Source organism: Leptonotus elevatus, chromosome 7, assembly GCF_054856555.1.
Source record: "Leptonotus elevatus isolate MCC_2025b chromosome 7, RoL_Lele_1.0, whole genome shotgun sequence".
Lineage (NCBI taxonomy): Eukaryota > Metazoa > Chordata > Actinopteri > Syngnathiformes > Syngnathidae > Leptonotus > Leptonotus elevatus.
In genome coordinates, this window is record NC_141245.1 from 20,737,522 (window position 1) to 20,750,975 (window position 13,454).

At 42.3% G+C, this 13,454-nt stretch overlaps 1 protein-coding gene across 3 annotated transcripts in view; it reads right to left on the minus strand.

Moving 5' to 3' along the window:
- Nucleotides 1-1,080: 1,080 nt before the first annotated feature.
- The window catches only part of rpa1 (replication protein A1), a 29,194-nt gene continuing 16,820 nt past the window's right edge, over nt 1,081-13,454 (minus strand). For all 3 annotated transcript variants that reach the window (XM_086081168.1, XM_086081169.1, XM_086081170.1), the window contains 5 exons: nt 10,057-10,186; nt 5,014-5,190; nt 4,338-4,445; nt 4,153-4,239; nt 1,081-1,660 (listed from right to left, as the gene is read on the minus strand). In XM_086081168.1, the coding sequence (XP_085937294.1) occupies nt 1,556-1,660; nt 4,153-4,239; nt 4,338-4,445; nt 5,014-5,190; nt 10,057-10,186 (607 nt within the window). In that variant the 3' untranslated portion in view covers nt 1,081-1,555. The remainder of the gene's footprint in view (nt 1,661-4,152; nt 4,240-4,337; nt 4,446-5,013; nt 5,191-10,056; nt 10,187-13,454) is intronic.

Here is a 13,454-nt window from a genome sequence, read left to right on the forward strand (position 1 = left end):
CCCACAGCAAAAATTTCATTGGCCTACTCTGTATTATAGTGTCCGAACGATAAATTGACCGGCCGTCATTTTATATAAGATCAAGAGAGTGGTAAAAGGGTCATGAGAAAAAAAATTTAAATGCTGAAAGATAGCACACAAAAAGTTGAATTTGTAGTTTTAATTGTTAGCTGTACAAAAATTAGAGATAGACCGATATGCTTATTTCAGGGCCGATACGATACCGATTATCTGTAGTCAGGGAGGCCGATAATCGATATTTGAAGCCGATATACATTTACAGAAAAAAAAAAAAAGTTGGAGTCCAAATTTTTATTAATAAAATAATAATAAAAACTCCAGCACTTGACTTCTTAAATGCCTACAAGGATATGTTTATTAAACAGCTTTTATGATTTGCAACATGTTAAAGGTTTTTGTTTGCCATCAACTGTAATGTGGCTTCCGCACACTAACTCCCAAATAGCCACTAATTTGCGGGCTAACTGTTAGCTTGCGGGCTAACCATTCACCCACACACTAATCCCGGGATAACTCCCAAATAGCCGCTAAAAAACAGCTATTAGCAGTTAATTTGAAAGCTAGCCGGTTAGCTTGCGGGCTAATAGCAGATAATTTGAGCGCTAACAGTTAGCTCGCGGACTAACAGTTCACCCGCATGCTAACTCCCAAACAGCTACTAACTCGTGAGCTGTTAGATCGCGGGCTAACCGTTCACCCACATGCTAACCCCGGGTTAACTTCCAAATAGGCGCTAAAAAATGGCTAGTAGGTTAGCCTGCGAGCTAACCTAAAAGCCAACAAGCTAACGGTTAGCTTGTGGGCTAATAGCCGCTAATTGCTGCTTAATGGCTGTTAGCACTCCACGAGCAACCAAACAGATGGTGCTGGGGGCGGGCTGCAGGGAGTCAACAGCCACTGACTCAGAGCAGAAGGAGGAGAAAAGCGGCCGTCAGAGCAAAAATAACAGTTTTTAATTTATCGGCCATCAAAACCGTCGATTATCGGCCGGGCCGATTATCAGTCTATCCCTAACAAAAATCTGAAAAATCAACTTGAACAATGAAAACCACATCTACGAAACGTGCAAAAGAAAATCTATTTATTTTTTGTTGGAGCAACTAACAACATCATACAAAACATAACGAATGACCCCAAAAATTGTGTCTTGATTACACGACAAACAAGTCGAAAGTACACGTGAAAAGTCGCACAGAAACATTTTCAATCGAAGATGTGCTTGCAAGTCAGAAAAGGAACAGTGAGCATAAACAAGACTTATCAGGGCGAGCGCAGCCTCTTGCAGCTTGTGAAAAAGGGGGCGGGGGTCTCCCGCCATGACCGCGGTACCGTGAAGCGACAACGGGCGGACTTAAAACAGACGCGCAGCTTGTGCTGGCGTGACCGCGCTTGCAAAACAAGAACTGTTCAAACAAGACAGGCCCAACACTCACTCGCTTTCGGGCCAAGAGGATTACACACAACAACATGAAGAAAGAAAAAAGAAAAGAAAAAAAGAAGACGAATACATTTTAGAGCCGTTTCTTGCGGCTTTCTACTTGCCGGCCATTTTCCTGATGTTCATGATCAACCTTTTGCTGTATTCCTTGTGGTCCACGGGCTTCACGTCCATCACCGTGGCCTTGATCCTGGACTCGTCCTGGCGCACGACATCAAAATATGCTCATTAAGAACTTCAAAACATCACGTCAAGCAGTGCTGCGGTCCCCGACGTGGGGGGTTGAAGACTAGGGCCTGACCGATATGATTTTTTTTTTTAGGTCGATTCCGAGATTTGGCAGAATAAAATTTTAATAGCCAAATTAATCAGCTGAATAAAAATTAAAAAATCTAAAATTAGTAAATTAACTCCCTTAATGCGTACAACAATAACAATATTTATGAAGGCAAAACACTTGACTGTTTTGTCAAAATTTGAGGTAAAAATGTGGTGGTGGGGGGCGGGGGGGTGATGAATGTGTTGGGCCCTACTGGAGAATCCAAATATTCCAAAAGGTGCAAATCAACGGTTATATGTACCAAATTGGAACAGATTGGAGGCATTCTAATTCGTTTCAATGGGGAAAATGTATTTGATATGGATATATTTAGTTACAAGCTTGGTCACTGAATGAATTCAACTTGTACATCAAGGTACTACTGTACTTGCAAGGTGCCTTAAAAGGGGTCCAACATCTTAAATGATTGCTTGTTAAAAAAAATATATATATATGGGAAGGTGACCTTGCAAAAAAAAATTGCATATCAAATAATGGAGGGGGGGGAAAAAAATTGCAATTATTTCTTTTTCAAAATCATTCAAACCCTAGTGAATCCAGTGCCTGAAACACGATCCTTTTATGAACCGAAGCACTCTGGATGAAAATGCATCCCGATGTAACAATAGTGCAAATGCAGCGTGTATGACAGCTAATGGCTAATGGGGTGTTCTATTTCTCCACTTCAGAGTGCTAAATGCGACGGACGCGGGTAATGTGACGGCAAGCAGCGGGCGAGCCAAAATGCCACGAGCGCCCCCGCAGACGTCTAGACGCCGAAGGTCGGCCATTATTCCCCCCGCAAGTAAACAGGTTGTGCTCATTTTGTCTCCATTAATCCCTCCTCCGCCGCTTAAAAAAAAAATAATGAAAAGAATCCCAAAACTCGCCTTTGCTTTTGGTGCCCACGTTCAAGAACGAGCGCTGCTGCGCGCTTATTGTGATGCAAGAGGACGCTGGATGTAGACGACATGAACGCAAAATGGCAGCATGGTTGTGAATCAGGCCTGAAATAAAAAGTCCACGCAGATAAACGAGTAAAAGAGATTAAGAAGATTTCCATCTCAAGTTCCGGGCCAATTGTACAATTCTGATTTAGCGACTTTATTGTGATATATATATATTTTTTTTTTTAAGTTGCATGGAGACTTTTCTCTTTATGGCTATTGGGATGAAACGACCTTCAAATATGCCGAGAAAGCATATTTGGGCCGTTATAGTGTTCCAATGAGGTTATGCTTCTGAAAAGGGCAGCTATAAAACAAGTGAAAGTTGCTCATTTATTCCCAGCAATTTTCACTGAAGCAACCCCCTTCTCCCGTCTGTTTTTACTGGATTTTGCGAGGTCCACAGAATATTGTGTTCTATTGCTATAAAAACATGGAACCTACCAAAAGAAAGAAAGATTAGAGCCTCTTCTGTCATCAGGAAAAGAAAAACTATCTGTGTTTGTTTTTGCAGCAATTAGCATTAGAATATAGCCAAGTTTCCTCATTATTCACAAATCTGTTTCAAACCGTGGTGAAAATAACTTTTTGCAACATGGCCCTGGTTGATCTCTTATACCACGCTGCCACCTGCTGGCCGTTTTTTGTAACAACTACCATTGCTTCAACCGTTCTCTTCAGTTCAGAGGCTGCATCAAAGCCTTCTGTACGCTCGAGCATGAAAAAACAAATACATTTATGGGACACTGGTAATACTTAAAAATAGAACATATTTATACGTTTTTGGGAGAAAATGAGTTGAACAATCTGAGAATATGCTACTCCGTCAAACCTTAAGTACTATATGAAAGGTTCCACTGTAAAACTGTACATAATACATTGCTAATGAATTTTCAATCACTTAGCATCTCTTTACCGATCCCGATGGATGAATTTTTGCGTTCCAAATCAATTCAATGTGAAGACCGTCAGACCGCTTCTTTCGGTTTCTCTGGAGGACAAAGTTTGGACGGACCTTCTTCAAACCGAAGATGACGACGCCGGCAGCGCTCGCGTCACACAATGGCTGGCCGGCAGTAGTGAAAAGGGGGCGTGTTTGCAGGTGCCTCTGCTGAAGAAGCATCAAGTTTTGGCGGCGAGGGCCACACGCACACACACACACGCACACACACTGGCCTGGTCTGTGCGACACGGGCGGATGCGGCCGCTGGCTGAGCTCCAGACTTCCTGCTCAGAGGCCCAGCCCAATCAATTCTTTTATGCGCCGCAAAACAAAACTCGATCTGTGTGACTGCGACAAAGCTGTGTGTGTGTGTGTGTGTCGTTCTTAAAAAGCCGTGGAAAAATGAGCAGCATTGGCAGGCCAGAGGAGAGTTGCGCCGGCCATGTTAACGAACGCGAAACCATCCGCAACCTGCTGTACTTACATTATAAGTTTCGAGCTTCACTCTGTTGCGGAACACAAACGTGTTGAAGTTTGCCTGCTGGAAGATCTCGTCGAAGGCCGCTTCATTCTGAAAACAAGCGCATCATTTTTTACAGCTCTGGCGATACGCAGCTGAAGACTTCATGCACAGGATTAGAGCAAAAACAAAACAAAACTGTGTCCTACAGAGTCCTTGAGCTGTCCCAGGTAAGCCGCGTTTTGGCCCAAAATGGCCTCGGCGCTCTCCTGGAAGCAAGTCACCCACTGGTTGTCGCCGTAATCGGAAATGTTGGCCTGGCAAAAAGAAAAATGGAACGACGCTCAGGAGGTTCTTTTTTTACTTGGAGGGTGTGAATTATTTTCTCCAGAGAGAAATTCATTCATGTTTTGTTTCAGGCAATAACAAAGCGCACAGTTGGAGAAAAAAAACAAAAAAAGAGAGAGGAAAAAAACAAAAAGACAATTAAACAGCACGCCTTGTGGTTGGAGCCAAGCAGTGCAGTTGATTTTTCCTCCATAACAACAATTCCACGCAATCAAGCAAAATCTGACTCTGACAACAAAGAAGGAAAGAGGAGATGGCCGCTTCATACCACAGAAGAAGATAGATGCTAAAATAGACGCCTCGAGTGAAGGACAAACATTTGCTTATATCAGCATTTCTATGACAGGAAGGTTTCGTCTCAATTCACATGGGGGCATTTTCCTCCAACAGCGTTTTTAATACAAGCCCATTTATCGCCATGTTGGATGTGATCTTTTTGGGCATTCTTTTAGTGCACAATCTATCATCCAGACCAAAAATAAATAAAAGCAAGCACATCACAATGGCTGTGGCCTGAGGGAGCCCGGAGTCACTCACTGATAGGATGAGGCGGTAATTGAAGTTGGGGAATTCTTTGTCGCACTTCTCGCATCGGAACATCCCGTTCTGCTGGTCCACCACTTTCTTGTTGCAGTCTTGGCTCGGGCACGCCTGGTAGAGGCAGTTCTCTTTGCGCAGGTACACGATGGTGCAGATGCACGTGTAGTAGTCGGCCTAAAAATAGGCAAAAACATACGATGGGGGGGTCAAAGGTGGATTGCGCGCATACTGACATCCGGGGCCGAGTTTAAAGGGGGAGTCCATCTGGTGGCGGCCGTTTTGCAACTTGCCGTTGACTAAAAATGACAAAGTTGCTCAGGGCTCCGGTACTGACCAATCACGGCTCAGCTGCCATGTGTAGAGCTGTCAAATTGAATCGATGAATCATATTAATCAACAAGTAATCGATTATCAAATTAATCGACAACTACAATCGAGTAATTGTTTGGAGCCATTTCTTTTATTTAAAATTGTCCAAATCCTCGGATTTCAGCATATGAACAGTAACTGTTCAATGATTTCTGTAGTCCTTCGTGAAAGACGACTGATTAATAATAAACAAAATAATCAAAATGAAAATGAAAAATGCTTTTGTAATACACTTTAATGCAAAATGAAAATTAATCTGTTAAGTCGATCAATCGAGGTGTTGGTCGGTGCTGGATTTCACTTTTCTTTCTTTCCTTTGATCCTTCCTCGGGTCTCCTGACAACTTCACGACTCTAGCTGGATTCTGAAGTATTCGGTTTAGGTGAACGATTTGGGATTTTTAAAAGGTTTTAGGTGAATTCATGAGCACACACTCACACATTTGCAAAAGCACATACAAAAAACAAGAAAAAGAGAGAGCAATGATGATGACGACATTTTGAATCGGTAAGATTACCAAATGAACAATGCTGAGCTCTCCCTCTCAAAAAAAAGAAGAAGAATCGATTCTAAATATATTTGATTGGTCACTACCTGAGCTTAGGTGATGTCATTTTTAGGTTACGGTAATTGGCAAAATGGCCGTCCCCTGAGATTGGAAAAATAAGTCGATTTTGCTGCTTAATTCATATTCCACAAACACAATTTTAATCAAAATGCTTTGTTTATACAAGTGAAGGCACATACAAAATTGTAAATATATTTTTGGGATCGACTTCCCCTTTAAGTCAGAAAAGTTCTGATTATCGGGTCGCTCTAAAAAAACAAAAAAATAAATCGGTATGTATACTGCAGCTTTCATGACCTTTCTATGATCCTAGCATGAAGAGTGCAGAACATACGTGAGAACGACTTTCAAGATGTGTGGGTGTTTGTTTTTTAGCACACGGGGTGCAGTGGAATCCTAATGGCGGGGATGCAAATGAGCGCTCGCTGCCTCTACGAGCCCGAGACACCGGCTGCACATAAATAGCTTTTAGGAGGCATCCCTCGTCGGCATGGAAAATACCCAAAGCAGGGGAAATGGATTTCACATTCACAAATAGATGAATGCGAGAAAGAGTGGAGGCGCAGAAATGAAGAAATGCAAACTGGGAGGCGCCTTTCCCGCAGATACATCCTATTAAGCGATTGTTCTACAGAAATCCATTTAACCGGAGGAGCTTTTTGGAAGTGAGGCGTCACTGATGCCGGACCTGAATGATGTCCTGGTTGTTTTTGTTTTTATCCAAAAGGTGTTTGATGAGGTATTTTTTTTTTTCGACCTTATTTGGAACAAAAAGTGTTCCCAGAAAGTTGGAAGGACTTAATTGTCCAATATCTCTTGCTGACTGTGTGAGAGGCGGGGCACACCCTGCTCAACAATCGAAGCTTCTTAAAGTGGAAGTCAACCTTAAACATTTCTTGACAATAATATGTTATATGTGACCTCACTAGTCTAAACATAACATTCTGATGAATATTACGTTTGTGGAATTTGAGTTGTGAAGCAAAATCCAAGGGGCGGCCATTTTGCCACTTGCTGTCCACTGAAGATGACATCACGGTTGCTCAGTGATCAGGCAACGACCAATCACAGCTCAGCTTCAGCAAACAGGTGAGCTGCGATTGGTCGCTTCAGTGGACAGCAAGTGGCAAAATGGCCGCCCCCTGAGATGGATAAAAACGGCTGGATTTTGCCGTTTAACTCAGATTCCACTAACGTATTATTAACCCAGTGTTTGAGACAGATTGGAAATCGACTTGGGTGGGTGGACGTCTCTTCTAGCCTCACGATCCACAAGTGAGTTACGCCAAACTAATGTTACATGTGCTATATCCTGTCGCGATATTTTTAATACATTTTCTTGAACATTTCCTGGGTGGTGGCCCGCCCAAGTATTAACATGGCTAACCAGGGCAACGCATTTAGACTAGTGGTGCTGCATTGAACACACACATTGTCCCCCCAAAAAATTGGGGGTTGACTTCGATCAAATTTAAGATTCATCGTTCACAAAATCCAACCAATAGGAGAGAGGCTGGTATGAGCTCAAGGTCAAACCAGGAAAAAAAGTCAACTCAACGTACAAAAAGACGATTTGAGTTTGAAATAAAGCAAAAAAAGCTCCCTGAAATTGAAAGAGTCCACATTAAAGCGCTTCATGATGTTGGACGACCATTACAGTTGTTATGTAAACAAATTAATCTGTTATGGGGGGAGTTGGGGGGGAGAAAAGTCACTGTGAAACGTTTGGCTCGTGTTGAGATTTTTCAAGCACTGTTCCAAAACCCCACAATTTCTTCCAAATAAAACCGACTTGTGTCCCGGGCACAAAAAAGCTTTGTGGCAACGATTACCAGTCCAATGTATCTCCCACTGGGTCGGCCTCAGTGGGATACAATAGAAAGGATTGTTCCAAAGGCAAACGTCTCCACTGAGGCCCATCTCACGTTCCCGTTTCTCCAGCCATTGTGTTGTAGCACGACTGACATTTAACCCTAATTAACGTGCTGCAGAAAACGGAAATGTCACTTTTGATAAACTGGGGGTGGGGTGGGTGGGGGGGGGCTTAACAAAAACGGTACGACGTGTCACAGCTGACAAAGTTGTGACGGTTTGGCGGCGCCTAAAAATAGCTCCGGCATTAATCACATGAATCCCTCTTCGATTAGTGAGACGCTGACTGGGATGGGGGGAGGGGGGGGGGCGTCTCGGGAGGAGGGGCAGTGCATGTTTGTCGCCAAGGCAGGTCACTGTCACAGGGGGGCAGGAGGTGGGCGCGAGGAGTTTGCGGCACTGACACTTGCTGACAGGTGCAATTAATCGCACCGGACTTCCTTAGGGGAAGCGGGCTCTTCAGGGGCCTTGACCGCAATGTTGGGCTCGACAGCCTGGGCTCCTCTGTCATCACGTGGGACGAGCGCGAGCTTCCATAGGCCGGGGTCAGCACCTTTTCCTCTGTGGAAGCATGAGAAAGCCTTCGCCTGACAGATGGCTAAATGCTCGCAGTCTCGGTGTGGACGGGGGGGAAAAAAATACCAGGATGGCTTGTTGGGCTCCAGATGACAGAAGAGCTTTAAAAAGGCAACTCAAAAAGGTGAAGCCATAAGTCATTTCTTAGTGACGGGGAATTTGGACAGTCGAGACTAACAATAACATTTTATGACGCATTTCATGCTGACAGCATTTGCAGCAGGAAATAAATAAATATGAGAGCAGAACATTTTTGGATTGATATTTAATTATACGATTACCTATATTTATTTTTGCACTTATTTAATTTTTTTAAATTTCCATTTATATATATATATTTTTAATTACATTTTTGAATTAATTTTTTCATTTTTACTTACACTTTTATTATTGGCAGTTTTCGTCCTCCACAATACTGATCCTGGTCGGTGCACCCCTACAAAAGTATTTTTCAAATGTACAAAAACCAAAACATATATAAATATAAACAATAAATAAAGATTCTCATAAGAATCGCGATTCTCATTAAGTATGATTCAGAATCGATTTTAAATGACCCAAAAATCGGAATCAAATCGTGAGACAGTCAAAGATTCCCAGCCCTAATAATTTCATCCCAAAATAAATAGAACATACGATGTTTAGTGCATGTCGGGAACTCTGTGTGCTAATTAGCACGAAAATGACCAGAGATTTGGCCAGCCAACGCCATGACTAAAATGCATACAAAAATTACAGCTATATCCATGAACTGCTATGGTATGAAAAATATGAAACAGAAATAATAATGCGAAAATAAATAGAAACAAAAAGAATAATAAAAAAATAGAAAGAAAAAAAAAGTAAACTGGTGTCTTGTGCATTTTTTTGCGTGTGTTTCCATTATTTTTAGTCCATGAATAAACAATTGTCCCATGTTTTAGCACCCTGACAGGTCACAGTATTGTGGAATGAAATGTGGCAGATTTTTTTTTCCATTTTTATTTTGAAGCAAGTCCACAAGCTCAAGACTGATGTTTGCACCCAGCTTCATGTGCCCGTGCCCGTGTCATCACTCCACAATTTGCTCTTTAAACTGAATCCCCTTCAACATATCGTGATTTCGAAACGTGGCGCGCATGCTAAATCAAGTTAAATGGCGTCTGCTAATACCTCAGAGCCGGTCATTTTCCGCTCCAGTTGATTTATACACTCCTGCGAACACCATTTCCCTTTGCAGTGCAAACAAGCAGCGAGGAAATTAAAGAGCACATATTATTGTACTTATCCACGGGCGGTAATTTCATTACAGAGGGCAAAGAAGGAGGGGGCGGGGGTTTATGTAATCGATAGCAAAGATAAATGTGACTTTCAGCAAGAGCAAACAGGCAGCCGAAGAAGACGGCAGATTAATGAGCTGGAAGAGGAGATCAGGAACCTTTTCGGTATACATAACGGCTGTTGCGGCGATTTAATAAGTTAATGATTAGAAAGGATCATCGGGGCCTGCTGGCGGAAAAGAACCTTCGCCATGTGACAAGGTGACACCGGGGAGGGGCTATACACCTGCAGTGTGCACGTTGGCCTTTGTGTGGCCGTGGGTTTCACGGAGACAAACCTCTGTGCTTAAACATCGTCAAAGAACGAGTGTCAATGAGTGGAGGCGCATGGCGTACCTTCTCGCCGTGTCCCAGGTGCTCCGTCTTCACGTCAGACAGGGTCTTCCAGTTGGAGTTTCCCATGCCGCCGCTGCCTTTGGACTGAGTCAGAGACTGTCCTTCCACGCTGTGGCCTTCCTTGTCGTACCTGCACGACAACAACAGAAGAAGCTGAACGTTTCGTGCTCTGACTAAAGGTCAGAAATGTTCCATTTGGTGTGGGAAAAGTTAACAATATTGAAGACGGACAGATGTTGGGTATTCACAATGTCATTCTATTCTATGTTGAAAAAAAAAAAGTGGTGTATAAATTCACATGTATAACCGAACGGGAGGAGTTCCGCAGGGTTCAATTCTGGGGCCTCTTCCGTTTCCATTGTATCCGTTGCCCCTGGGTTCCATATCAAGAAAACAGTGGTGGTTGTTTTAAAGTGCTCTATAAATATAGAGTGACGGGAGTCGGCGTATTAACTGCATGATTTGCAATGCCAAGTTGACCAATTTTAATCCAGCACAACTAGCTATCTAGCAAAACTAAAGGAACACTTCCTAAAGCTGCATGGAGATGGGGAATACAACAACATTTTCTGATTTCAAGGTGAAGAGAGGCTAATTCGCTGGGGGGGGGGGGGGGGGTGGACTCTCTTAGTTCATTTTATTCACCAGTAAACCCGGTCTTGAATTTGAAAAAAATTAATAAATATATTTTTTCAACAAAGAAGGTTCGGTGAATGCGCATAGGAAACTGGTCGGTTTCACTGCGACAGAAGTAATCCTGCTTCACTCATTTGCTCCCAAAAACATATAGATACGTTCTATTCTAAATATTACAAGTGTCCCAAAAATGTATTTAATGTTTTTTTATGCTAGAGCTTACAGAAGGCTTTGATGCCGCCTCTGAACTGAAAAGAACGATTGAAGCTATAGTAGTTATTACAAAAACGACCAGCGGGTGGCAACAGAGTATAAGAGATCAACCAGGGCCATGTTGCAAAAAGCTGTTTTCCCCACAGTTTTAAACAGATTTGTGAATAATGATGAAACTTCGCTATACTCTAATGCTAATTGATGCAAAACGGAAACAAATACACTTTTTTATATCATATAATATTCTGTGGGTCTTGCAAAATCAGTCAAAATCTTGTAAAAAATCCAGGAGTGAAGGGGGTTGCTTCAGTGAAAATGGCTGGGAGTCAATGAGTTAAAAACCACTGGCATAGCCTGGCTGCTCTCTCCACGTTCTTGTTATAATAAAGAGGTACCATATTGGCCATGTATCCCATGAAAATGCCAGTTTAGGGATTGGCATAAATCGGACCATTTTGGACAAGGTACCCGAGTCAGATGGACGATGCCAACGCAAGAAAGATGTTAGCCTTCTCTTTGGCTTAAAGTTTTGTCCCCCCCACCTACTTGGTTGGTTTGGGCGCTTAGACCCGTCGTGTAAATCCAACCTAATTGAAGCACGGGGTCTATTAGAGTGGAGTGAGTGCTTCTTCAATCCATCGCAACGAAAACGCAATCCTTTCCCCCCCAACGTCTGCCAACCAGTAGCAGTCGGGACATTCGTTTTTGTGTGTTGTTTGATGGCTTTGTGGAAAGCGAGGAAGGCTCGAGAAATAAATCAAGAGAAGAGGGATAGCCAAGTCATCCAGTGTCGGGCTTGTTGCCGCCATATCAAAAAGCCATTTTCGCACAGTCTCCCCGGTAATCCGGAGACGACAACGGCAAGAGAAGAAAAAAAAAAAAGAGAGAGAGGGGAAAATAGCGGTAAAAAGCAACGATTGGCGAGGAGGGGACCTGTTAAAATGGTTGCCGAGATCAAAAGTGTTGGCTAATGTGTTGGGCCACAAGGCACAGCAGCGCACGGGTCAGGTTGTAAATGCATGCCTTGCTCCTGAAGGCATGACTAATTGAAAGCAGTGTTGCCAAGGCAACGCGCCAGCTGCCATGTTGCACTTCTCGCCGACGAATGCCGGCAAACCGATTTACGCAAATGCAGGCTTTGCTTTAAATTGTGCATGTGAGATGTAGTGGCCTCGGTGTTAGCCTGACACCACGTGGATACACGCATGATGTCCTTGCAACATAAGATTTTCTGTGAAAATGTGCCTTTTAAAGTAAAAAAAAATTGGGGGTTAACCCCATAAAAATGAAATATATTAGAGAAAATTCTGATTATTTGCACATAGATCATTTATTGGTACTTTTGAACAAACAAAAAAAAAAAGTTTTTGAAAATCAACTTCCACATATAATTTTAGATTTGTGTCATATTTGATACATCCGGTCACAACAATGCTTTAAATTCGTACGTTTGTAACTGTGAAAAATATATTAATAAACAAGACATATCCAAAATATTAATATTTCCAAAAATCAGAAAGAACATTTCCCACCATTGCTAAATATAGGTGTTGCTACCATTTTGCGTAAATGTCAAACGCCACTAGGGGTCTGCTCAAAAAATTGATGCGGCAATACATCGTTTCGGGCCTCATTAGAACAACGTTTTTATTCCTTGCTGTCAACCAACAAGGAAAAACATGAGAGTTTAAGGCCACTTTATTAGGTACACCACATTAAACCCCAAACGGAAAGAAAAAAAAAATCCTTCCTTTAGAGCGATAACACATTTTTGTGTACAGCTATTGTGAAAATTATGGCCCAGCTGACTTTTTGAGGGAGGCCGATGCAGGTATAATAAAGTTCTGTTAACTGATTAATTGGTCTGTTACTTAAAAAAAATCTATACAAGTATAAAATAACTTTTTGGTCCCTTAATACTGATATGAATTACAGGCAGAACGTTTGACGGCTTTACAATACTTGTAATAGTATTTGTTAAACTGAGTTAAAAAAATAATAATAATTTTGAAAAAATGTGGCTAATTAAAACGGTCAGGCTTGAAAATGACTTGGGTATGAAGTAAATATTTTCTTAAGTAAAATATGTGCCTTTGGCTCGATAACATTTGGGAAACGCTTCCATTAACAATGTAAAAAATTAAATAAAAAAGGGAATTTGTGGGGAAAGTTGAGATCCTTAACTCTTTGACCGCCATAAACGTTATAAAACGTTTAGCATAAACCTAGGGAAGGGCGCCGAGGACGTTAAAAGACGTTCACTATGTTTTTTTTTTGTTTTTTTTGGAAACGGGTGCAGGAAAGCCTTGGGCAGCTGTGCTGAAAGTATCAGGCAGATCTGGTTAGTATAAGACTCGTTTTGGCCCCTAGATGGCAGCGATGACTCTCTTTGCACAAGGTTGGATGGGCCGCCCACCGTGGGCGTCAGTAGAAGACGTGAGGCGGAGCTAGAGTGTTGAGGAGACAATGGCTGAATAAGCCACAATGGCTGACCAAGCAACCGGTTGCAAGCAACTCACGCTTGAGCATTTTTTTCAAAGACGGAAAGC